We start from the raw sequence: 24,046 nt of genomic DNA, 5'->3' as shown, positions 1-24,046 counted from the left end.
CTGCATTATTCAATGTGACAAATAAGGGTAACCGGTTACTGAATAAGTGATTATATACTCTAGATTATAACTGAGTTTAAGTTGGTCACTAGCCAAACAATGAAACATTGCTTGACTCCGGACATTCTCTACATACAATAATGAATCAAGATGTTTCATCATTTAATATTATATGAACAAAAGTAGAAGAATTACAACAAAATAACTACATTTCCTTCCAAAATCATTTAGAAACCAGCCCACCCAGCTGGTTGAGAAGTCGTAGTCTTGCTTGAAAACTTATTTGAATCCCCAAACCGTTGGGAAGTACTGCCTTCACTAGGTTTAGAGATATGAGAGCTAGCAGCAGGAGCTGCGGTGAAGTTATCATTACCAAAGCCCCATGCATCTTTGGTTAATCCAGCTGAAACATCTTGCTTCTTCGAGTGACCATTTCTAGTCCTTACAGACTTCGGAGGGTCAACTATAGATGTTTGTGTGTTGGTAACATTCGCAAAAGCTTGCCAAGGCTTCAGTCCAGAACTTGTGGGATTTTTGTCGAACACACCTTGTTGGAGCTCCCACACTGTTCCTTCGTGTTTTGCTCCCTGACATAAATGAAAATTTAAAACAAAAGGATGAATTCCCAGGATAATTAAATACGGAAACACAGCCGATAAAGTCCACATCACATAAAAAAGTTGTTTTGCTAGTTGTTTCAGAAGATGTATGCCTGGCTTTTGATTGTCAAGTTAAGAATGTTTGGCTTGTTTACGAACAAATTTCAATAAACAGAACAGTAGACTCATAACCAAACAATTCTTCATGTCAAGGGGTAAATCCTAGATGTAAATCCTCAAGGGTAGGGGTGGTACCTGAGAAGTGGCAGCTTGATTAATAGAGGATGACTCACTCCTCACAGACTCCTTTTTCGGTGATGGAGTTTTGGCCGACAAAGCCTGCTTTAGCTCCTGTAATTCTTGACGTTGTGATCTACAAATTGCAGCAAGCTTTTCATATTTTGAAGTCATATCTGCTTTATCTGCAGTAGTTTGCTTCAATTGCTCCCGTAGTCTATCTATCTCAGCCTCCAAGGAGCTCACCTCTGATTTCATGCAACTGCTGGTAGCAGTTGGGTTGAATTCAGCTGTATCGAACTCAGCAACAAAGGTGTTCAAGGTCTCGTTTCCAAAAGTTGCAGTATTAGATTTCATTGGGTTAGCCTGACTGTTTTCCCTCCCAGAAGGACCAGTTCCAGGCGAATTATGTTTCTCTACTCGACTCCTATCCTTTTTCAAGACTGGAGATTCATCGTCAAATATTGATGCACCTCTTTCCTGTGGGGCAAGAGTGTCCTTAGCATGCTCAGTTGACCAAAAAGCACCAAGTGGTGCAGCCCCTCTAAAACCATCCCCAGAAGGATTTGAATTGGTCAAATGAGATGTTTCACTTAATGATGGCACAAGCAGCGGGTTTCTACGAGGTATGGGATTTGAAGCTCTAGACGTCTTGGAGATTCCTAGAAGAATAAATAGCTTAAAAAATGTTAAGAAAATGAACTGACATAACAACTAATCTCATAATAAATGCTGTGTACACAGATAGTTGGCTTATCCCATTCTTTGCACACATCATATTTACTGACTACTACTGTAGGTACCTTCAGTCAAGTCTGAAGCTGTATGACGCATATTGGGTGGCCGATCAGTTAATGACTTCTGAGATCCAACTGGCAGTTGGTCATTGACCCGAAACCAGACCTAAAATCATGAGCATCACAATTAGAAAAGCTAAACTTCGACATTCATGACAATAATCAGTGGCGAACCCAGAATTTGAAACATGGGGTTGCGGAGCCTAATTAAATATGTATTATACGATATATTAAGAATAAGTTTTAAATTTACATTAAATAGCAAAGCATAACCTGAATGACATGAGCATAAATAAAGTAGAACAATTACAAAACTTCACTAAACCATAACAAGAATTAACAATAGAGCAGCTTGATTGTTGATACCCAGTACACTAAATTTTTGTGATCACCAAGCCCTCATCACAAGTTAATTAAGGATGTAAAATAACGAAACATGCACACAAATATGCTACATAATAACTTACATTCAAACATAATAGTACCTTTACACATGGTCATTTCGACGAGTTTTCATATTTTTGAATTAGCTTGCAATAAATTTATTAAATACATTAGCTTATCACAAGTACACAACAATGGATCCCAATTATCAAATGTAGAAATTCAAGATCACCTTTATAAACAATAAATAGCATATACTCCTCATTAATTATCAAAAATTTACCAATGTAGTGTCAAGTGAGGGAAATTATAGTTTCTTGCTTTCTAAAATTAGTTATAATCACAAGTAAAAGTGAAGGTATTATATATCAATACTAGTGTTGTAGTTCAGTGGTAGTGATGCGGGTTGTAGTAAGCTGTATCATGGACATTGAGGTTGCGGGTTCAAGGCATTGTAATATAATAATCTTGATTTTTAATTTTTTTAACAAGGTTGCATACGCAACTCCTTGTTCTACGCTACGTCTGCCTGTGACAATAATGCAAATAAATTAAAAATACAGTACCTATATATTTATGGATATGAATGATCTTAAATAAACTTAATTCTCAAGGATGAATGTCAAGGAAACAAAGTTCTTGCCTGTGTAATGTCTGGTCTACAATCTGGAGAGGAGTGAAGCATATCTCGAATTAAATCAACAATATGCGAACTGTATTTTGGTAAATCTGGGATGCGATAATTTCCATTCAGAATCTGTAGCTTTGACTCACCATCAAATGCAGGTTTGAGATAGCAAATACGGTACAGCAAACAACCAAGAGCCTATCAAAACAAAGAATTTGAACTCAGATAAACTCATACGATTGCATCTTCATGCTTATAAAAATATAAACAAAGATATGATAAAAAAAAAAACTTACCCAAATGTCCACCTTTTCACTTATAAGATCTCTTCGGAACAGATCCCACATCTAGTCCACATAAAACACCAAAATCATTTAACGTTACACTAAAATGCAAAGGATGAATACATGCAAGTTCACTAAACCTCAGGTGCTCTATAAGCAGGTGTAGTGTGCTTCCTGATGATGTCTTCTTCAATGCCCATTTCTTCAGGCTTCTCAAAACGTTTGTGATTGGTAGAAGTGCTTCCAAAGTCGCACAATTTCCATGACCCATTTGAGCCCTGCAAAAGATTCTCTGCTTTTAAGTCGCTGCAGAGCATAATGACGGAAGAGTCAGCAGCTTTAGAATAAATATTAAAAGCGTACAAATATAACACACTCCCTCCATCCCTATGAGATCGCCAACTTTAGTTTCCCATGTGTGAGCTTTCGTGCCTGCTACGGTCTAAGAAGCAAATTAGGGATGGAGGAGAAATAATCAATGTATCATCCAAACTGGACCTTTGTCTTTCAACAATAATTGAAAGTAACCAGAAAAAGCTATTCCAACACAACAGTAGCGTGCAGAGAGGATAAGCAATAATAATTGTCCAATAATAAAGAGAGAATTGACTTGGAACGTTATATGGAAACAGACATGTAAGACATCAATACTCATCTAATGCAAAGAGTAGTGATAAGCCATGACACCAGTCGCCAAGATGCAAAACGTTGGCAAGTCTTTCCTATAAAATTATGACATTTCCGAAAAAATTGTTGAAACGTATTAATGCCATTTGCAGGTCTTTCTTATGCTTTGGTTCTTATTATGATCAATCTCCTGACCTCGTGTCTTGAAACTCAAATTGCACTTCTAAGAAACATGGTGGCCTAAGGATTAAAAACATTCACCTTTGGCACTATGTTGCAGAAATCAGTTTAGCATTGAGCATGTAATAAAATTTTTTTGTGGGTACAATGGATCCATTCTGGGTATACAAAGGAGCTTGTTGGGATCTTATTGCAAAGAGTCTTTTTTTCTTTTCTTTTTTTCTTTTTTTTTTTTACATTTCGGGGTGGGTTAGAGAATCCCTACAAGCAAGATGAAGAGATAATTTATCTCTACTAGGTGGTGAGAATCGAACCCTTGTCACAGGGGTGAAAGGGAAAGGAACCACCACTAGACTAAACCATGATTGTCTTATTGCAAGGAGTTTTACGTTCGGGAAGGCATGGTATGGTCTATCGATTACATTCTTCGCCAGCTTAAAAAATCATTGAAGATATGGGTGGATTTTACTATTTGGAAATTTAGTAATGTTGATAAAGTTTGGTTTGACAAGCTATGTTTATTGTTGTAATTTCTTATTTGTTTTGCCCTCCAAATTGCAGTTATAGGCTTTCTTAAAGCCATGTTTGTTCTCGCCTTTAGTTTAGGAGGGTATCGTTCCCTTTTATTTAGTTTTTTGTTTTTTTCCAATGGCTGTTGGGTTTTGTCCCCATTAGGGCTTTGGAAGGGGGTTCATCTTAGATAGTTCTTCTTCCATCCCCTTGTGGTTCTTTTTTTTTTTTTTTTTGTAAGGGCTTTGGGAGGGTACCATCCTAAATGGTTCATCCCTCTCTCCATATGGCTTTGTATATGGAGTATTGTTCTCGTATCAATATAGTAGCTGAAAATAAAAATGCCAAAGCTTTGGTCCCAAAAGTTTGGAATAGCTAAAATAGTTGCATAATATCCAAGCTTTTCTCGGCACACGCTCTTCCCTTGCATCTTATATTGCGCTTCTCATTGCCTATTTTTATAGAATAATAGAAACAAGATTGCAATACGGGACTTCTAAAAAATGATCAAACAATAACTTCATAGGAATGTCACTTACCGGTGGGCAATCGGTGGAGAATGGCAATGCATTGCAAAGACCGCATTACAAACATCTCTAAAAATTGTCAGCACTTGTTTATCATCAAAGAAACCAGCTCCTCTACTTTCCAAAACATTTACCAGAGAATTCTCACAATATTCCATCAGTAGAAGTGCTTCTTTTGTCCTACCCATGTCCAAAATAGTATGAGACTCAAGGGTAACTATATTAGGATGTCCTTTGAGAGATTTAAACACTTGGATCTCCTTCATTACCAGATCCAATGATTCCTGGTCATTGCAAATCATATGCTTTAAAGCATACTGCTTTGATGCATTCAATGCATCTTTAGCTAAGTAAACACAAGAGAATCCTCCCTCGGCAATGGCATTCTTGACATGCACTTTAATGTCACCAATATCGATGTAGCGGCCCTCAAGTCCTGTGTGTTCCTTTTGCACAAAGGGCTTAAACTTCCACATGATTGATGCTTGATACAGGTAGGTAAAATACAGCAAGCGCACTGCAGGCATCATAGGAGTTAAATGTGAGACTTATCATTCAACAAGACTAGTATTATTATACTTGTATAATTTACTTACTGATACCATTCCAAATTAAAAAATTAAAAAAATAGTAATGCAATGATAAAATAAACAAGAATTGGTGTCACCTTTACAGACAAAAATACTAAATGTAGCCCAGTGGAAGTTGGACAGTGTGAAATTGGTATTAAAAAAAGGGCTTTCCTCAAACCATTATTTATTGCTTTAAATATTAACACATCCGCCTTCTAATCTAATTTGAATGAAAACAAAGAGAGATACAGGCTCTTGTCAACACAGACATGGGAAAAAGGAAACCAAATAAACATCACTAGCTCATGCCTCATTGTTTAAATATAAAGTGAACCCAATATAATGCAAATAGCCAAATGCTTTTATTCCTGCAATAGTTGAAAATTTCAACTTGCTATTTAAAATCAGGAAAAATTGAAAAGGAAACACCCACCCTAAGGTGATCTATTTCTAAAACTCCCACATTTGCGCTATTTTTTAAATTCTCACCTTTTGTTAATGTCTACTTTTAAAGGACTTAGCCATTTTGGTAACGTTACAGGTTGTTCCTTTGAAAAAAAGGAAAATAAAAATGAACTGCAATTACAGGTTATTCTGTTTTTCATAAGAAACTGATAAAGAAAATAAAAAAAATAAATAATCACTATTAACAACTCTTCCTTCAATCATCTCCATTAATGCTCTATATGATAAAAGATAAATCTCCATTATTGCCCACCAAAAGAAACACAAATTTCCATTACCACACACAAGAAACAAAAATCACAATTACTGCCGCCTGACAAGAGATGCTCTTCCTAACTGAGAAACGTCATGCAAATCCCTCACGCTCCACAACACCCGCGGCACGCAATCCCAATATATCCCCTTACACACCCTAGCTAATTGAGAAGATAGAAAATTGGAATGAGCGGAGAAAAATCCATGAGGATGACCATTGAAACCGATATATTAGTTCATGTAGCCTACCTCAAACTTTTGAGATTAAGGCTTTGACATTATTGTTGTTATTGTACACACACTAGCTAATCCCCACGCTAGTCTACCATGATCCACTTAAAACATACAACATCACCTACTCGACCTTAAACAACCTAGAAAAACACTCTAGCTGCCAAGAACAACCCCAAGTCATTCCAACAAACACCCTAAATTACTCAAGCATCCTTTACATCAATAAAGAAATAATTAAAGCCATATATCTCACAAATAAATCATAATTTCCAACAATTAAATCACAAATGAATCATAATTTCCAACAACCAACTCACAAATCAATCAATAAAGAAAAACACCTAGCGTTTCTTAAAACTGCTGAATGAAACAATATTACAAAATAGTAAATTTGCCATGTATAATGTATCTATATTCATTTACCTTCCACCCTCTTCACACTACAAACTTAGTCTTGTTTTATAGTTTTCAACAAACCAACTTCTAGGATTACACGATTGATAAGGGTCATTTGAATTTATCAACTCTAAAAAAATTCATATTTTTTCTTTTATGATAGAATATAAAAACAATCCTATTTGTGCAGCTTTTACCCAACCAAAAGTATCAATTTCTTAGACATGTTCTTTAGTATACCACATTTCTTAAACATTTTGGGTAGTCAATGCAACTAGCAATTGTTTGTTCTGGAAAGTAGAAATGTGCCAATAGTTTTCAATGTTGCCAGGGGTAGCTAGTGGTACAAGGAATCAACCAAATTGCTAACTTGTATTGTTGGTATAAATATTTGAAACATTTTCAACAACCAAACATTTTCGACCGGTATGGTTCACTGTAATAAACGGTATTAATAGTAATGGAAAATTGGTTTACATTTAGTCTGAAAATCTCTTGTTAAGTTCAATGGTCATGCTTGCTCTATTATAATCATCTCATTTTATTCACAAAATACATTCTGATACATTATTATTTCGAAAAGTGGTATTAGGTGGTAATGGAAAATTGTAAAAAAAAAAACATTTTTAGGATCAAAATGTCATCACCATAAAAATTACATGGTATATTTCGTGAAAATTTACACTACAAATTATGCTCATTACCCCCATTCATACAAAAAGTTGTGGTCATAGAGACAGAAGGATGCATGTACCTCACAGAACCAATTAGAAGATGTTTGCATACAAATTTAGAAATTGGTGCTTCAGCATTGTTTAATCAAATTATCGGGAAGCTAAGAACAAGAATAAGAATCAAAATTTTCACAAGATTCAGTCTCTTGATCAGATGTCATCTGCCCATTTAAACCCTCCAACATATAGAGAACCTCATTCATTCTGGAGTTGGTCGCATCATCTGCTTGAAAGCTTATGACTTCATTTCCTATCTCAATCCAGCTACATCCAGGATTTGTTCTAAATGATGTGTCCTTCATCATTTTCCATGATTTTGCTACTTGATCCCACATACCCACTCTCGCATACAACTTTGCAAGCTGCAAGTGGGTGGCAGCACATGAAGGTTCCAATGCAAGCCTGTTTTCAGCAGCCTCTATTCCGATCCAAATATTATTATGAAGTCTACAAGAGGAAAGAAGTGAGCCCCATATTATGGCATTCGGCTGTATTGGCATGCGTAAAATAAAATTTCTTCCCTCCTCAACCAAGCCAGCTCGACCAAGAAGATCAATAATGCAAGAGTAATGACCCAACTCGGGCTCAACACCATACTCTGCCATAGATTTAAAATACATATGACCTTGTTCAACAAGCCCGGCATGACGACATGATGAGAGTACACCTAGGAATGTGATACTGTCGGGCTTTATTTTCTGCAGGCTCATCTCCTCAAAGAGATCAATTGCTTTCCAAGCTAGTCCATGCAATGCATATCCAGAAATCATGGAATTCCATGAAACAAGATCTTTATGATGCATCACTTCAAACACACAAAATGCATCTACAAGATCACCACATTTGCAATACATTGAAATAAGAGCATTAGCAACATGGACATATGAATCAAAACCACATACAATAGCCACACAATGGACGGCTTTTCCTTGTCCAAGAGAACCATTACTAACAAGCGCACTCAAGAGACTTGTTAATGTAAAATCATTAGGTCTAACAGTTGAATGTCTCATCTTGTTATAAAGCTCCACGCAGACATCAACTTGGTATTTCTCTGCAAATCCAGAAATAAGAGCAGTCCAAGATACAACATTTCTCACAGGCATCTCCTCAAACACCATACAAGCGGAGCATAAATCCCCATACCTTGTGTACATGGTAATCAAAGAACTTCCAACATAAACATTCACACATGACCTATTCTTGACAGCTAAGCACTGTAGTTGAGTTCCATACCGGAGGTTCTGTCGATAACCACAAACACTTAGTGCGTATGAGAGCACTACAACATCAATTCTCAACCCTTTTCTATGCAATTCAAAAACCTCAGAAAGTCCATCATATTTGAAAGAAAAAGGAAACTTTTGTTCAGATGAATTTTGGTTTCCTGAATTTGGGATATAGAAATGATCAGATGATCTTTCTCTGTGAAGATTCTTAGAATGAGTTTGTTGTAAGTCCTGAATAAGTTGAATATGGCGATTTGAGTTGTTACCAATAGTTAATTTTGGTGACACAAGATTTACAATTCTCAGTGCCTTATTCAGACTTTTGAAATCATTTCTTTCTTTTAGTCTATGTGGAGTAAAACCCCTGAATTGAAAAGAAAATAATGTGGATACATATGCTTCGGATGCAAGGAAACTCCCTTTGTTTTTAAAATAACCCCTAAAAACACTCCAATTATTCATCCATAAATGAAGGACAAAAGTTCCCCATTTTTCTTGCTTACCTCGAAGAGTTAACATTTCTGGAACATGGCATCAACAGATATATCATTGCCCGCTGAAATAAGCATGTATCAAGGAAGAGGAATACAACAACGCCAACAACATTACATTACCCCGATATCATTAGAGAGGAAAATATAAATAAAAATCTAACCCTCAAACCAAAAATTCAACCGGGATAGAAGGACGCTAATGACTGATAATTTGACAAAAATAAAAATGCCAATAAAATTAGGTCTAGCAAACAAAGCATAAAAGAGTTCTATCACTAGTTTTCTCCAAGTAATAGGGGTACACAAATGATACGTTTAATTAATGGTACTAAACGGTGGTAATGAGCATAATTGTAGTGTAATTTTTTAACGAAATATACCATGAAATTCTCATGGTGATGAAATTTTGATCCTAAAATGTTTGATTTTCTTCACAATTTTTTATTACCACCAAATACCACTTTCTAAAAATAGTAATGTAACAGAATGTGTTTTGCGAAAAACATGAGTTGATTGAAATATAACAAGCATGACCATTAAACTTGTCAGCATATTTTCCTAATAAACTTATACTAACTTTCCATCACTATTCCTACCATTTGTTACCGACAACCAAACTGGTCAAAAATGTTTGGTTGTAAAAATGTCACGAAATTCAAGTATTTATACAATAATTTAAATTAGCGATTGGGTTGGTTCCTTGTACCACTAGTTACCTCCTAGCAACATTGAAAACACTGGAACATTACTACTTTCAACAAACAAACAATTGCTAGTGGCATTGAGTACCCAAAATGTTTAAGAAATGTAATATACTAGAGAACATGTCTAAGAAATTGATATTTTTGGTTGGGTAAAAGTTGCAGATACATGATTGATTTTATACTCTATCATAAAAGAAAAAATATGAACTTTTCTAGAGTTGATCAATTCAAATGACCCATATTTAACGTGTAATCCCCAGGATTTGGTTGTGTTGAAAATATAAAACAAGATTAAGTTTGCGGTCTGCTGAAGGCAGAAGGTAAATGAATATAGATATATTATGAATGACAAATTTAGTATTTAGTAGCTTGTTTCATTGAGCAATTTTAACGAACACTTGGTGCGCAGTGGTGGGGATTTCACTTCACCATAAGTGAGGTCCACAAAACAATGCAAGAGAGAGAGGAAAAGGGTGTAGTCATATCCACAAACCTTGAAGGATTTCATGAAGTGATAAAAGACTTGGCCACTAGATGCAAAAAAAATGGCTACTAAGCTAGTCGGTATTCTTGCTATATGCTCACAGTTCACTCGTAGATTAAGTGCAATTACTTCTTTACTCCTTTGTCCCATCTATTGAGCTCATTTTCTTTTGACATAGATACTAAGATATTCGACATAATGGATGGGTTAAGGTAGTTGAATTCTAGGAGGGTTTCTTGCAGCCTACATAAACAACTCTAAAATAAATGGTACATATTGGAGCAAATAAAAAGGCAGAGTAAATTAAATACCCTCCAAGGAAATTGCTAATAGTTCTACCTTATTTAAGACAAGCATAAAATATATACACCAAGTTTTGTATGAAACCATCTCATCATGAGATGTGCCTATATATTTACTTATTAGACCATTTATATTATAAATGATCACTCTAAAAAAGTGATCATTTTAGAACTGTAAGTCACTTCAAGGTTATAAGTGATAAATTTAAGACTTTAAGTATACATTATAGAGATAATCTCATTGTGATTGTGAGACCATCTCATTTGAAAATTTGTAGGATATATTTAGTGAACTGTTGGGGAAGGGTTGGTGCTGAAGGCCGAAGGGGCTGGGGGGCTGGGTTAAGGTGGTGGAAGTGGCAATTCATATTTCATAGTATAAAATTCAGATTATATATGAAAATTCAGATCCAGAATTGTTCACACATACTTAACTTTATAAAAATCTCCAATATAACTGGAATAAGCATATCATTTACAAATTCCTCAAAACTTTAACACTACAATTTTCCGAAGATTTAGACTTGAATAGCATCCAATACCGCGAGATCATACAAAGAGCTCTGAAGAATCATATGAAAGTAATAAAATTACGAGAATAAACACAAAAAAAGTGGAAAATGAAAATGTATGTACCTTTAAGAAGATCCGAACAAATAAATCAGAGACGTAAAGTTAATAGAAGCAATGATGGAAATGAATTTGGGTGATGAAACACCGCAGCAAAGAACAAAAGATGGAGATCAATACAGCGATGATGGCGGAAAGTGAAGAAGAAATTGCGGAGGAGCAATAATGGCGGTGGTCGGTGAAAGATGGGCGACAGATATATTAAAAGGGAGAGAAGCAGGCAGTCTGTTGCTTGCTTGAGAACAACTTCTGATCCTTGGGGATTGAAAGAGAAGTTGTTTTTTTTTTTTTTTTTTTATTACGACACCCGTTTTGCTCAAAATAAATTAAATTATTGTTTATTTTTAAATAAAATTATCTATTTGATATGATAGTTAAAAATAAACTTAATATTGTTTATTTTTAATTTTTGACTTATAAAGAAGCTTTGAAGAAGGTTATAAACAATAGCTCGATTTATTTTTAACAAATATACCTAATAGGTGGTTTATTTAAAATTAAATGATAGGCAAGTTTGTTTTCAGCGGATCAAAAATAGGATGATTTATTATTGACAATTTACCCTAAGAGAAAATTCAATGTGATTGACACTAATATTGTAGGATCTAATTGTTGGATTTTAGAATTGAGTGCTAATCTACCATTCAAAATTTTCATTCTGTAATAGCATGAATCTATCAACAATAAGATTTAGATATATTACGTGTATTTTGTTAGAACATTTAGAGCATGTTAAATATCTCTAAAATACTATAATATAGTGGGACAAATATAACTTTAAGGCTAGAGAGTCCAAGTGCTTAAAGTACAAAGTAAGAACAAAATAAAGCGAAGGAACTCAGAACAACATGTACTCGTTTGAGCATTTTACTGCTACTTGAGGCATAATGTTCTGATGCTTATATTTGAAGGTGCGCTCACTTGAGCATCCTTGATTAGTGCATCCATTTGCAATACAATGCTTTATTTCGTATATTTTTTTTTTCTTCAATATTAACTAATGCTTTTGATCATTGCATCTTATGTCAAGTTATTTGGCTCGTTTGGGTGCTTTATAAGCACCTTTGAGTCTTTTTTGGCTACTTTTAACCCATATTCTCTACGTTTGTGTCGTGTGTGTATGCTAAGGCTCGTTTATATGTTTTATTTGTTTTATAGTGTCTCGAGCCTTAGTTTTGTCTTGTGTTTTCCCTTAAGTTTGTGTTGTTACATGTTGGTTAAGACTTTGGATCAACTGTTATAATGCATCGTTTGCATGCTGAAGTCTAGTTTTCATTCATCTTCACCTAATAGCCAGCTTTTGGCTCTTTTATTGTAGTACAAGCCTCACGAATACATTGCTATCCATTTACATTTCCATCTTAATCACGCATTTACTACTTTTACAGCTTCATAGCTACATCTGTATTTTTCATATTGCTCTCTAACATGGCATACGTAGCGCCTATTCCAGTCTATTACATACTCCCTCCGTCCCCACTAAAATAGCATACGCTAAAAACAAAATATTACAACTCTTTATACTCCCCTTAAAATTCACTCCTTTTCTTTTTTGATGCAATTGTAAAGGAACGGAGAGAGTATACATTACTTCTATTTAAAAGTACATGGAAAAAAGAAGTACACACATACTACTATAATATTACAGAATTACAAGTAAAGGATAACCCAAAAGGGTAAGGGATCACAATACCATTTATCATGTCAGATTAACAAGGCAATTCCCTAATATCACAGGGACAGCAGCCTCGCAAAAAACCTGGGGTCGATTTTGAGACGTTCACCTATAAACTCGATGCTACAAACATTTACTTCCTCCATTTCAGAAGTCCTATAATTTTTTTTGTAAAACTGCAAACATTTATATTGATTACAGTTCTAAAAAAAAAAAAAACCGAAAAAACTTCATGGGATAGGATGGAGTGTATTATGTTACATTTATTTGATACTTTTATGTCCCGTCTGTACATGATAAGATGTCGAGGAACTGTGGAAGAACATGCAGATGGCAGAGATGTCATCGACTGCTACACCAGGTCGTTTAGATTTCCATGCATGAGCTGCGCGTTTTACTAGCATCTTGGCAGATTTTTCCCTTTTTGGCGCTGAAGAAACTATCTGCACGGCTTCTTCGTTGGAGATTACATCCCACACCTGATTCATAACAACGTACCTATTAAGCCCTAGAAGATTTAAGTAGTATAAATAATCATACATTTGTACTTGGTTCTTAATCCACATGTACACAATAGCGTATGGGAAACCTACTTCCCATAAGACGAAAGAAGTTGACTTTGGAAGCTGAACTTGAAGGGCATCACACGGTTTTGTGGATATGGTTACAGATTGGTTCATAAAACAAATTTCCACAGATGTATATATGCTTGACCATACGTCGTTTCCATAAAATAGCTGAAAAAATAGCGTAAGTTTTGCATAGTTCATTGTTTTCGGACCTGAATGATAATGAATAAAATACCAACAAATGCTAGAGCCTTAATCCCAAAAGATTACAGTCAGCTACATGAATTAATGCATCAGTTCCAATGATGGTCCACATGGATTCTCTTTATCCGTTCATTATTGTTTTCTACCATTCCAACCTCTAAATCTATCATATCATTTCCCACTTTTGTTTTCAGTCTTCCTCGTCCTTGTTCTAAATCTTCTAAGTTCCAACTTTTGATGTGAAAAGTACTCATATTCTAACAAAAATAGAAGTCCCACTCTGACCACCTCCTGATCTAGATATTGTCAAATAGGAACTAAGATGTTGGAAGAAGAATCAAACACTAACTTCTTTTCTTTCCGCAAACAGTTAGTTCCCGACACTTGTGACTTGACCCTTAACATATAAGGCCTTTATTTATGGTGTACTACTATTATAAGAGGGGACTCCACATCGAAATTATAAAGAGTAGAACTTTACAGATATGTTCCATCAACCTTAAAAAATCACTCAAACAGCTTAACATGTATAGATCAAAGACTGGGCAAGGGCAATATTCCAATATTTTTTTCGGTAAGCTCTTGAGCAGTTTTACAATTCATGGTCATCCATAAGACCTTAGCAGCCCCAGGTTTTAGAAGGTTCAGCTATCTTACCCATTTTATCTTCACAAATAGAAAGACTAAAGTGAACAAAAAAAAATAAAGGATGAAGAATGAAAAGGCATAAAATATAGATGAACTATCAGCTTCTGCACCATTACCAATTCTGACCAAACTACTTTGCATTAGGTATTTTGTTCTGCTCCTTTACACAAGTTTTTCAATTGATGGGAAACAAAAAAGTATAGTGCACTAGGATTCAAAGGGAAAGAAAGGGAAGGGAAATGAAGAGGTATGAAGAGGTGAGGGAAATGGAGAAGACGAAACTGATAGAATGAATTTCTTAAAATTTTATAACAAAGAGATCCCTCCAACACTGGAAAGATTTGAAAGGAATACTCACTATCCCCTCCACTCTCTATCCCTCACCTCCTCTTCCCTTCCTCTTCTTTTCCTTCATATGATATTTAAACACACTATAGGAAAAAAATCACATCACAGTCCATGTAACACCCCATTAGTTATTTCAATATGCCAAATTAAATCTTAAAAACTTAATAAATTTTTTGAAAAAGTTATGTGTCGTTATGGCATCAGTCACAATCGTATAAGGTTATGATTAAAACTCATGATTCAACTCAAATCCTCATTTCACACGAGTATAACTCACCAAATTTGATCATTAGCAAAGTCCTTGGCTGAAAATTGTGTAGAGTTGCACAAAACCAAATGGATAGTGACAAATCATGTCAGACTCAAGAGAGAAGTTTCCTATTCTAACGACTGTCAGAAACCCGTGAATTTCGCTCCTCATCTTATGTTCTTCTCTTCGTGATGACATGAAACCATATTGTCGTCCTTGGCTAAAAATATATTTATCATAAAAGTTCTTCTCTTCGTGATGGCATGAAACCATCTTGCTCAAAAAGTAATGGGGTTTTTTTTTTGTTGATTGGGATCTTCTTGGGTGTAAATGTCAATCCTGTTTTGATTTTTGGTGATGCCAAGTTCCAAGAAAGCACAAGTAAAGGTGGTCATAGGCAAGGATAAAGAATGGTGAGTCCATGGGGAAAAATATGAATTTGAATAAGGTTGCAAAATGGCTTTCATGGTCTTTCACGGTCGATGCTGATGGTTTCTCGGTTGTCTCAGGCCTCTCTGCCTAAATTTTGGGCGGTAAGCTCTAATTTTAACATGTTAGGCTCTAGAAAAAGTTGCTTTGCTTAGTTTGGGCCTTGCTAGATACCCGCACGCTTTTGTGCAGCTTTTTGCGCCTTGTGCTTTTTGCAATTATTACACTTTTGTTTCTTTGGAGATATGCCTTTTATAATATGTCATAGAACAATCGGACAATAAGGAGCTTTTTCTTATTTGAAGGAAGATAAAAAAGAAAAAGGGATTTTCTCTTGTTTTTTATGAGATGAAGCAAAAAAGGAAAAGTAAAGATTGCACGGACTCCTAAAAGTAAGCATAATTCAATCTTATTGCCTCTACTCTAGGTCGTTTATTTGTTTTTCTTTTCTATTGTATATCTTCTTTCTTGTGGATATATTTTTTTTTTATCTTTTTCTAGATTCTTTACCCTTTCTTTGATCTTCCTTTGGGTTCTTCCATTTTCTATTTTCTGTCTTCTTTCTTCTAATTTTTATTTCTTTAAGTTTTAACTTTTCCGTTCTTCGATCTTCTGCCTATTTGAATCTATTGGTTTTTTCTTTTTACTTCCCTCTTTATATTTTCTTTCAATTTTCTTCTTCTTTGATGTGTCTGTCTTCTTTGATTGTGATAAGGTGATGTGGGTGAGATTTGGCACTATGGTCGGGTCGTGTTTGGAGGACAAAAGTAAGAAATAACTGTCCTCAGGCTAATCCGACTAATTGAGATCCAGGCCAGGTAAATGTCAGAGTTGCACCCAACTTGGACTCGCGATGAGGGAAACTGGACAGGTCTGCTCATTGAGTTTGATTGTTTGAAGCTATGTCCCTTTTCTACCAATATAATAGTATTCACACCATACACCGTTTATGGGATTCCCCCAAGTCAGACTCAGGATTGGGGTTGGGTTGATTTACTGTTAATAGCTAAACTGTGGACACATGAAAATCTATCAAAGCAACTGGGATTGTCAAGGTTATAAGAAAATTCGGATCCATTTGATCATCATCAGAGGAAGAGTTCTTATTGACATTTCATCAGCTATGTTCTAAAAGCCTTTGATCATTTCAGTTATTCATAGCTTTGCAAACTGTGATGCTGTAAGGTGCAGCAACTTAGCATGCACCCTAACTGCACCATGGGTTCGTAAGCTTATATCTTCCAATTATTTATCACAAGAAAATAAAGAAAATTAAAAGCAAACGACATAAGAAATGATAAAGTAACAGAACTAGAGATGTATACAACAACGCCTAAGACTTGATCCAAATTATTCAGGTGAAAAAAAGGGATAGACACAGAATAAACTTTTGAAAAAACACATCATTGAAAGAAAAGAAGCTTACCCCATCTGTTGCCAATATGGCAAATTGGTCTCTGTTTGTAATGTGCCTTTGAGTAACTTCAGGTTCAGAAATAAGCCCAAAATCTTTCATGCAATGATCTCCCAAAGCTCGTGATAGTGCCAGCCCTGGAGTTGCTTTATTTGGCTGCCAGAGCCTATAAACCCCTGGTTCATCTTGAGAACAAAATACTCGTCCTTTTGACAACACTATTCTTTCTTCTTCTTCTGTTAATGGCATACATGGAAGGATGTCAAACTCTAATGATAAAAATGAAAAAAAATACATATACAACATTATAGGACAAAAGGGGGGAGGGGGATGAGCTCTAACCTGGTAAGTTGGGCTTGAAGTCAATTGTCAGTTGAATTGGGACCAAGTTCCCACTTTCACCCATTGTAGCTAATACAGCACGAGAGTCTCCAACATTCGCTACAGTAAGAAGTTCACCCTGGAAATTGAATGCATAACTGTAAGTGTCAGTAATAAAATCTTACTCTTTGCAGCAAAGAAACTATCAACCTCTTGGACAGAAGAAACATAAAAAATAAGGTTTTTTTATTGATTTTTTTACATTCTCCACAGTTGCCCAGATTCTGAACAATCTCATCTGTGATACAACCAAATTTCATCAATACCCATTAATGGTGAAATATCGAGCATTATAGTGAAATTTCATGTGTTGTAATATAATGGGATCTGCAACTCTCAAACAAGTTACATAACAGCCGTTACATAAGGTAACGAGTTTTTATTCCATGGTCCTTAAGCTTTAAGAAGAAGCTCAATTTCATGAAAAAGAAAATTCCATAACATGCATGCATAAAAAAAGACCCAGTAATAAGAAAAGTAAAAAATGTAAGCTCAGTACGAAGAAATTGACATGTGGTAGCTCTAAATCCTTAGAAAAAAAATTTGATTAAGGGACCAACTACACAATTGAATTAGAAGGTTATATAAAATCAAATTTTCCGCCAATACCTGCTTCACAATTGCCAAAGCCGTAGTTCCACTATCAAATGAGTCGACTCTTGGATGGTGCTTTAGCTCTTGATCAATGACAGAACACGTTCTCAAATATGTTTGCTTCCATATGTGAAACTCTTGGGCATCCTTAGCCAATTGATTTAGTTCCACGTCAATATCATGTTCAAGTGAATGGACAGCAAGTATTTCCTGCCAATTGCGCAGCAACATAGACGGCAACAGTTTGCTGACAAATTTAGCAACAAAATGACCCAAGGGACCATGACCATCAAAAATTCCACAGAAAGTCATATCTTCTTGGCAGCCAAACTCCTACATTAAAATTAGAACATATATCAAGTCAATTAGGAAACAACTACAAATGGTACGAAAGCTACTTTATTATTTTTTTATAGAACTATTTACCATTTCATTCTACACTCTAAACTACTATGCGATTCAGAATACAAAGTATGAAACTTCTTCCCACCTCATCCTCCCTAAGAATGGCTGATCTTCTTCATTGAGGCTCAAATGGGCCTTGCCGCTGAAATTTTTCAGGGTCATTATATAAAAATCAAAAATTGTCTAACCTTTACAAATAAAAAGATGTGGCTTAGTGGTTTAAGAGTATAGTTTTTGAATTGGAGGTTGGAATTCAAATCTTTGGCCCCTTTTTATTTGGTAAATAACTTAGGCCCCCTCTAATTTATGGCCCAAAATCTACTATTGCTCCCAAAATAAGACAAAAGACAAATTAATTACTGAAATTGTTTTGTAAACACACCTCCCATACTGTCAAGCAATCTTGATTAATTCCTTTCTCTCCTTTCCTGGAGAAAACTGATGCATTACCATTAGACCTTGCACTTGTAACACCAGGACATCTTAATATAAGATGATTCTTCTTTGCTTCACCTGCCAATAACTCAACCGCTTCCCTTCCCTCATCATTCTTAACGTTTCTAGGCTTAGATGAAACACTCCTTGCCAGTCCCTCAAATATAGAGGAAAATTGCACCATGGTTCTGCAAAATAATACTTTGAAAATCAAATGGCATCTTCCAGATTTAAACTTGATTTCCTGAAGTTGCTCCTATTCATGCTTACTTATGAATTACGTGTTAAGGATGCAGGTGGAGATTATAAGCAACAAAATCAGCTCAGTTCCCAATTTTAGAAAAACTATAACTCATGACTTCTTAACAACATAATATGATCACACAGCAGGCAGACCTTAAAGATACATAAACTTAGCTCTAAGTAGTAAGGAAACAAAAACATGTACATAAAACTTGCAAAGACAGAAATCTAAAAGCATAGCTAACATGTAAGTGAATAAAGCCATTAATCTATATTCCTATAAACAGAAATCCCAAGGAGTTCTTGCAAGATATTGAACTTTCTATGCTAGAAAACAATATATATGTCACTTAAGGCTTACCTGTGCTTCGTAAGCAAATCACAATATGCTTTAGGAAGCCCTCAGAAAATTTGATCATATAACAAGGAGACTAAAACGCGTTCAAACTCTTCAAAGAAAGCAATTCACGTTCTAATCTTGTGTATCCACCGCACTGCATCCATGGTTTTTTGGCACCCTAAAAGTGGTCATCAGTGATCAACACGTTAACTGTTAAAACACAGCCCATAAAATGTCTATATTCTAGTGTTAACAATGACGCTATAGCATTGAACTACCGGAATGGTTACTTCCTTTAGCAAGCAGTTTTGGAAGTTATATACAAGCTCAACTAATCTCATACAATATTTAATTCAAAGTCGGCTAATGGAGTTTTGCTGACATGAAATGAAGCTTAATTTAATGAGGTAAGTGGGCAAACATAGATTGATAAGACTATAATAATGTTTAGTTGAAACTATCAACTCAGTGGTACATAATTTAGTATGAAGATAAGCTTTTCTTGGTTTAAAACTATTTTTAAAGAGTATGGTCCATGTGTGATATGATGCAAGGTAAATCAGCAATATAAAATATCAGGATGTAGACAACATTGTAGCGAATAAGAAAGCCAAAGACCAAATGAGAATCTACTTTCTCCTTAAACTAATCCAAAAGCAATTGCAGCATTATTCTGGATCTAAATACAAAAAACATGGCCAATAATTTGCCAGCTGTCTCTAAGAAGGGTCAACAAGTTAACATAGGAGGACAACTTGGACAGTTGGACCCAGAAAGATATGCAAGCTGCTTACTTGGAAAAATTTGTGGACAAAATTTAGCATTTGCTGGTTGTTAAACTGGAAAAATTGTGATCGTTTAGAATATTAAATAATAAAATTAGCAAAGATTAGAGATTAATTCACTTTTGGTTCCAATTATTCCTATGTAATAGCACAACATGCCACTAACCCCAATGCCATTAAGTGATTTTCACTGGATGGTCGAAAATAGGCTATCATATACCCTTGTTATTGATCTTAAAGAAGATGTTTCCAATTAAACCTTAGTAGAAAATATGTCTGCAACTTCACACCAATAAGAAAATTACATGATTTAATAAATTGTTTTAATAGTCCATTATAATCCAAGACCAAAATTATGAATCTTGCCCAATCAAAAATGGACATAATTACTCTTATGAAATGAAATAAAATAAAGGAAAAATTATCAAGAATAATCCAACCTATTTATCAAATTTTGAGGATATTTTTCTAGAGTAAACCCGAAGACCGGATGACTTGCTATAGCAAATTTTTTTTAAAAAAAAAAGATAAATTAAAATAAAATGTCAAAAAAATGTTAGAAGAATGTTTTAAAAAATTTATGATTTTTTATCATTTAGAATTTTTTATGTGCATTTTCAAAATTTTTCTCAATTTTCAGTTTACTTTTTCTTGGTGAATTACCTGCTATAGCAGGTCAATGGGTTACTTAAGTTTACTCTAGGCAAAAATTAGGATTATTCATGATTAATCAATAGGTGGTATCATTGTAGAAAAATCATATGAATAGGTTGGATTATTCCAGGTAATTTTTCTTAAAATAAAAAGTTACAAAGCAATTACCAACTGGTTGGAAACAACAAGCAATTTGCCAATATCCATAGCTGGTAACATTCTAACCCTCTATAGCATAGTACAAAATTTCGTCAGCATCACTATATTGCGAACTTATTGTAAAGGATTTTGAGCTCATCACGACCCTAATATAGGTTGCAACGACCGTCAAACCATCGTGAAACCATCAATATAGAAACCGCATTTTACACCGTGCCCTATGATCTAAATAAGTTACCAATAATCTCCACAAGTACAACTTCCACCAACAAATCTATGGTATCTATTAACATCTCGTACAATAATTTCCCTTTCTAAAAGCCTGCTAAAATACTTGAAGGCTTCATGACAATCCCTGCAAATTCTTAGATTCTTCAAAATTCTCAAAGGCTTCCCAGAAGGTGCTGCCCCACTTAATACCCCAAATGCCAATGCCAACTTTTCACTATGATATGAAAGCCCTTCTCTTTTCTCCCCTTGCTCTACATCATGTAACATCTCACTCCAATTTGGTACATAACCCAATTTTTCAATCCCCTTCATAAGTTCAGCAAGTTTTGCATAAATGTCTTCTATCCTTTCATGCTCATTGTCCCCTGCTAAAAACACATGTACTTTACCTCGAACTTCCATCCAACTTCTCCCTCCTTCCTTCTTTACCCTCACATTATTCATCATCTTCCTAACATTTGCAGCTTCATTCCACCTCCCTGAAGCTGAAAATGTATTAGCTGCAATAACATATGCAGAATCATCGTAAGGGTCGAGTTTCAATAGTCGTTTACTCATCCTCCAAGCAACATCAGCATTACCATGAGCTGCACTTGCTGAGAGTAAAACCCGCCAAACCCCAGCATCCGGCTTAACTGGCATTGTCATAGCAATCCTCTCTGCATCATCCAATCTACCAACTCTACCTAATACACCCACTAAACATGTATAATGCTCTAAAGACGGAATAACACCATATTTTTCTTTCATAAGTTTGATCCAACACTCCGTCTCATCAGCCAAACCTGCATTGTACAAAGCTGTCAAGATAGCTAAGAAACTAAAGTCATCAGCAACAAGTCCTCGAGATTCAATTGAATCGAAAAGCTCAAGAACTGAAGCATTATCTCCTTGTTGAGCATAAGAAGCCATCATTGCATTCCATCCCACAACATTCATAACTTGCAAAGACTCATCAAACACCCTTCTAGCTTCCAACACCATACCACACTTACCATAGGCCGTAACCAACCCAGTACTCACATAAACAGCTTTGATAAGCCCAGTAACAATTCCATGACCATGAATTACCCTACATTGCTCAAAAGAAGCAAGTTCGGAACTAGCAGCGATTGCACCTGAAACACTATACACAGTAGAACGCACATTTCTGGACACCATTTCAGAAAAAAGGTTTAAAGCTTCAACAGGACGTGAGTTCTGAGAAAACCCAACAACCATAGACGAATAACAAATCTCGTCCACCTCAGGCATTTCATCGAACACTTTGCGGGCATGATCAGGAAACCTGCATTTCGAATAAAAATGAACGAGGGCCGAAGCGCAAAAGGGTTGGGAAGAGATACAGAGCTTCAAGGAGAGACAATGGAGTTGGTACCCAAAGGAAAGGAGAGAAAGAGTAGCACAAGTCTTGATAATGGAGGCTAAAGTACGCTGATTTGGGCGAGTAGGATGGCGAAGCATAGAGATGAAATGGCGCAGAGAGGCTGGAGAATTTGGGTTGCCAGAGATTAAGGAAGTCCATGAGACGACGTTGGGACATGGGATTTGCCGGAAAACTGCAAAAGCTTCGGAGAAATGATTGGATTTTGAGTATAAAGTGATCAACCTATTGAGGAGAGGAAGAGAACATGGGATGTTTGTGTTTGTTGTTTTAATTATGTGGGCGTGGATTGTTCTTGGGTCATTGGAATTGGATGTTAGTGTGTCAAAATAACTACTCATAGTAGAGAGATTTTGGTTGATATTGTTTGTATATGGTCTTTTAACTCTTTATATTGCTTCTCATAATCCCTTATAGGTAGGGAATAGGGAGAGATAGAGAGTACCACTAGAGCCTAAAACTCCATTCATAAAAGTATATATTTGCTAAAAAGAGTTTGTTTCACAATTTTAACTTATCTTAAAATAAATAAATAATTAAGCGATCAAATTTTAACATTAATGTGTAATATTTGATACAATAATGTTAAAACAATTTGATAAAAGACAATTATTCTACATATATATTAAAAATGAACACTAATAAAATAAAGATATACAATAAAGTTGTTTATATCGAAGTACTTCCTCCGTTCTGAAATACTCACTACATAATGGTTTTTGACACAATTCATCGTTCAAGCTTATTTTATATATTTCGGCTAATGTGTTAGAAAAAATATATTTAAGTGAGATCTTGTTTGAATTTTCTAATTGTATACTTTTATAATAGTAAGTTTTATAATTTTTAAATGTGTATAGTTCAATATATAGATCAAAATAATACATTAGATTACGTAAAAAGTCAAATGTAGCAAGTATAGTGAAACCGAGGAAATATATGTTTATGGGTAAGTTTGGTAACAAATATGTCATAAATGTCTTTTAAGGTTCATAATAATTAACATTATGCGTAAAAGTTGATTTTAATTATTTTTAATTATAAATACTACTAATATGGGTAAATTGTAGATAATTAATTTTAAATAAGCAAGATTGATATTGTTATTGTTTGCATCATAATAAAAATCAAGGCCAAATTGCAGAACTAACTTTCAAATAATTAATGTTGCATTGCAAGATTGTTGTTGTATTTATTATGTTTCAAGAATAAAAACCTACTAAAATTGAACATCATACTTATGTCAATTGCTAATCAAGGCTAAATGCATAATGAATTTTAGTATAAATGTATTATTGCTAATTTATGGTTCAATGAAAGATTCATCATACTTTACATTTTAATTTTATCAATTATTTTATAATCACTTTTTTTTTATATAAAATTTTTAGAGATTTATATTTAAAATATAATATTATATCAACTAAATTAGCCTATTAAAAAATAACATTTGGCAAAGCTGTTGAAAAATATCATTTGTCATTTTACTATTCAGTTAGTATATGTTATGATTGAATGAAACTAACATTCTCGCCGAAACAATGTCAATTGAACTACAAGTCTACAACTAATAACTTTATAACATCCTCAAGTATAGTTGCATACAGTCTGACTTAGAAATGGTCA

At 34.8% G+C, this 24,046-nt stretch overlaps 4 protein-coding genes across 7 annotated transcripts; all 4 read right to left on the bottom strand.

Annotated features, from left to right (window-relative positions):
* Nucleotides 1–15: 15 nt before the first annotated feature.
* Nucleotides 16–11,562, bottom strand: LOC130825695 (uncharacterized). Of its 3 annotated transcripts, none has more exons than XM_057691043.1 (9): nucleotides 11,279–11,562; nucleotides 7,450–9,214; nucleotides 4,786–5,290; nucleotides 3,070–3,235; nucleotides 2,942–2,992; nucleotides 2,661–2,843; nucleotides 1,640–1,739; nucleotides 855–1,498; nucleotides 16–587 (listed from the first exon to the last, which is right to left on the bottom strand). In XM_057691043.1, the coding sequence occupies exons 3-9, from the start codon at nucleotides 5,247–5,249 to the stop codon at nucleotides 228–230; spliced, it is 1,968 nt and encodes a 655-aa protein (XP_057547026.1). In that variant the 5' UTR covers nucleotides 5,250–5,290; nucleotides 7,450–9,214; nucleotides 11,279–11,562; the 3' UTR covers nucleotides 16–227. The 3 variants fall into 3 exon arrangements, with proteins under 3 accessions (XP_057547026.1, XP_057547025.1, XP_057547023.1); XM_057691042.1 differs by having other exon boundaries at nucleotides 7,450–9,179; XM_057691040.1 differs by lacking the exon at nucleotides 7,450–9,214.
* Nucleotides 7,531–13,093, bottom strand: LOC130824789 (pentatricopeptide repeat-containing protein At2g37320). The gene is made up of 6 exons (XM_057689806.1): nucleotides 13,032–13,093; nucleotides 11,835–11,930; nucleotides 11,136–11,205; nucleotides 10,350–10,490; nucleotides 9,162–9,214; nucleotides 7,531–9,022 (listed from the first exon to the last, which is right to left on the bottom strand). The coding sequence occupies exons 1-6, from the start codon at nucleotides 13,091–13,093 to the stop codon at nucleotides 7,531–7,533; spliced, it is 1,914 nt and encodes a 637-aa protein (XP_057545789.1).
* LOC130825694 (probable protein phosphatase 2C 34) lies at nucleotides 12,665–19,836 on the bottom strand. Its single transcript, XM_057691039.1, has 6 exons — nucleotides 19,229–19,836; nucleotides 18,572–18,812; nucleotides 17,800–18,117; nucleotides 17,152–17,269; nucleotides 16,822–17,045; nucleotides 12,665–13,426 (listed from the first exon to the last, which is right to left on the bottom strand). Exons 2-6 carry the CDS (start codon nucleotides 18,806–18,808, stop codon nucleotides 13,211–13,213), a joined length of 1,113 nt encoding a protein of 370 aa, XP_057547022.1. The 5' UTR covers nucleotides 18,809–18,812; nucleotides 19,229–19,836; the 3' UTR covers nucleotides 12,665–13,210.
* On the bottom strand, nucleotides 19,248–22,898 carry LOC130825693 (putative pentatricopeptide repeat-containing protein At5g52630). Of its 2 annotated transcripts, XR_009046916.1 has the most exons (2): nucleotides 20,815–22,898; nucleotides 19,248–19,385 (listed from the first exon to the last, which is right to left on the bottom strand). XR_009046916.1 is itself a non-coding variant. In XM_057691038.1 (1 exon), exon 1 carries the CDS (start codon nucleotides 22,759–22,761, stop codon nucleotides 21,040–21,042), a length of 1,722 nt encoding a protein of 573 aa, XP_057547021.1. In that variant the 5' UTR covers nucleotides 22,762–22,898; the 3' UTR covers nucleotides 20,814–21,039. The 2 variants fall into 2 exon arrangements, 1 of the variants encoding a protein (XP_057547021.1); XM_057691038.1 differs by lacking the exon at nucleotides 19,248–19,385 and having other exon boundaries at nucleotides 20,814–22,898.
* Nucleotides 22,899–24,046: the final 1,148 nt, after the last annotated feature.

Source organism: Amaranthus tricolor, chromosome 10, assembly GCF_026212465.1.
Source record: "Amaranthus tricolor cultivar Red isolate AtriRed21 chromosome 10, ASM2621246v1, whole genome shotgun sequence".
Taxonomy (NCBI): Eukaryota; Viridiplantae; Streptophyta; class Magnoliopsida; order Caryophyllales; family Amaranthaceae; genus Amaranthus; species Amaranthus tricolor.
Note: the sequence above shows the minus strand (reverse complement) of the source record. Positions and strands in the feature narration are given on the sequence as shown.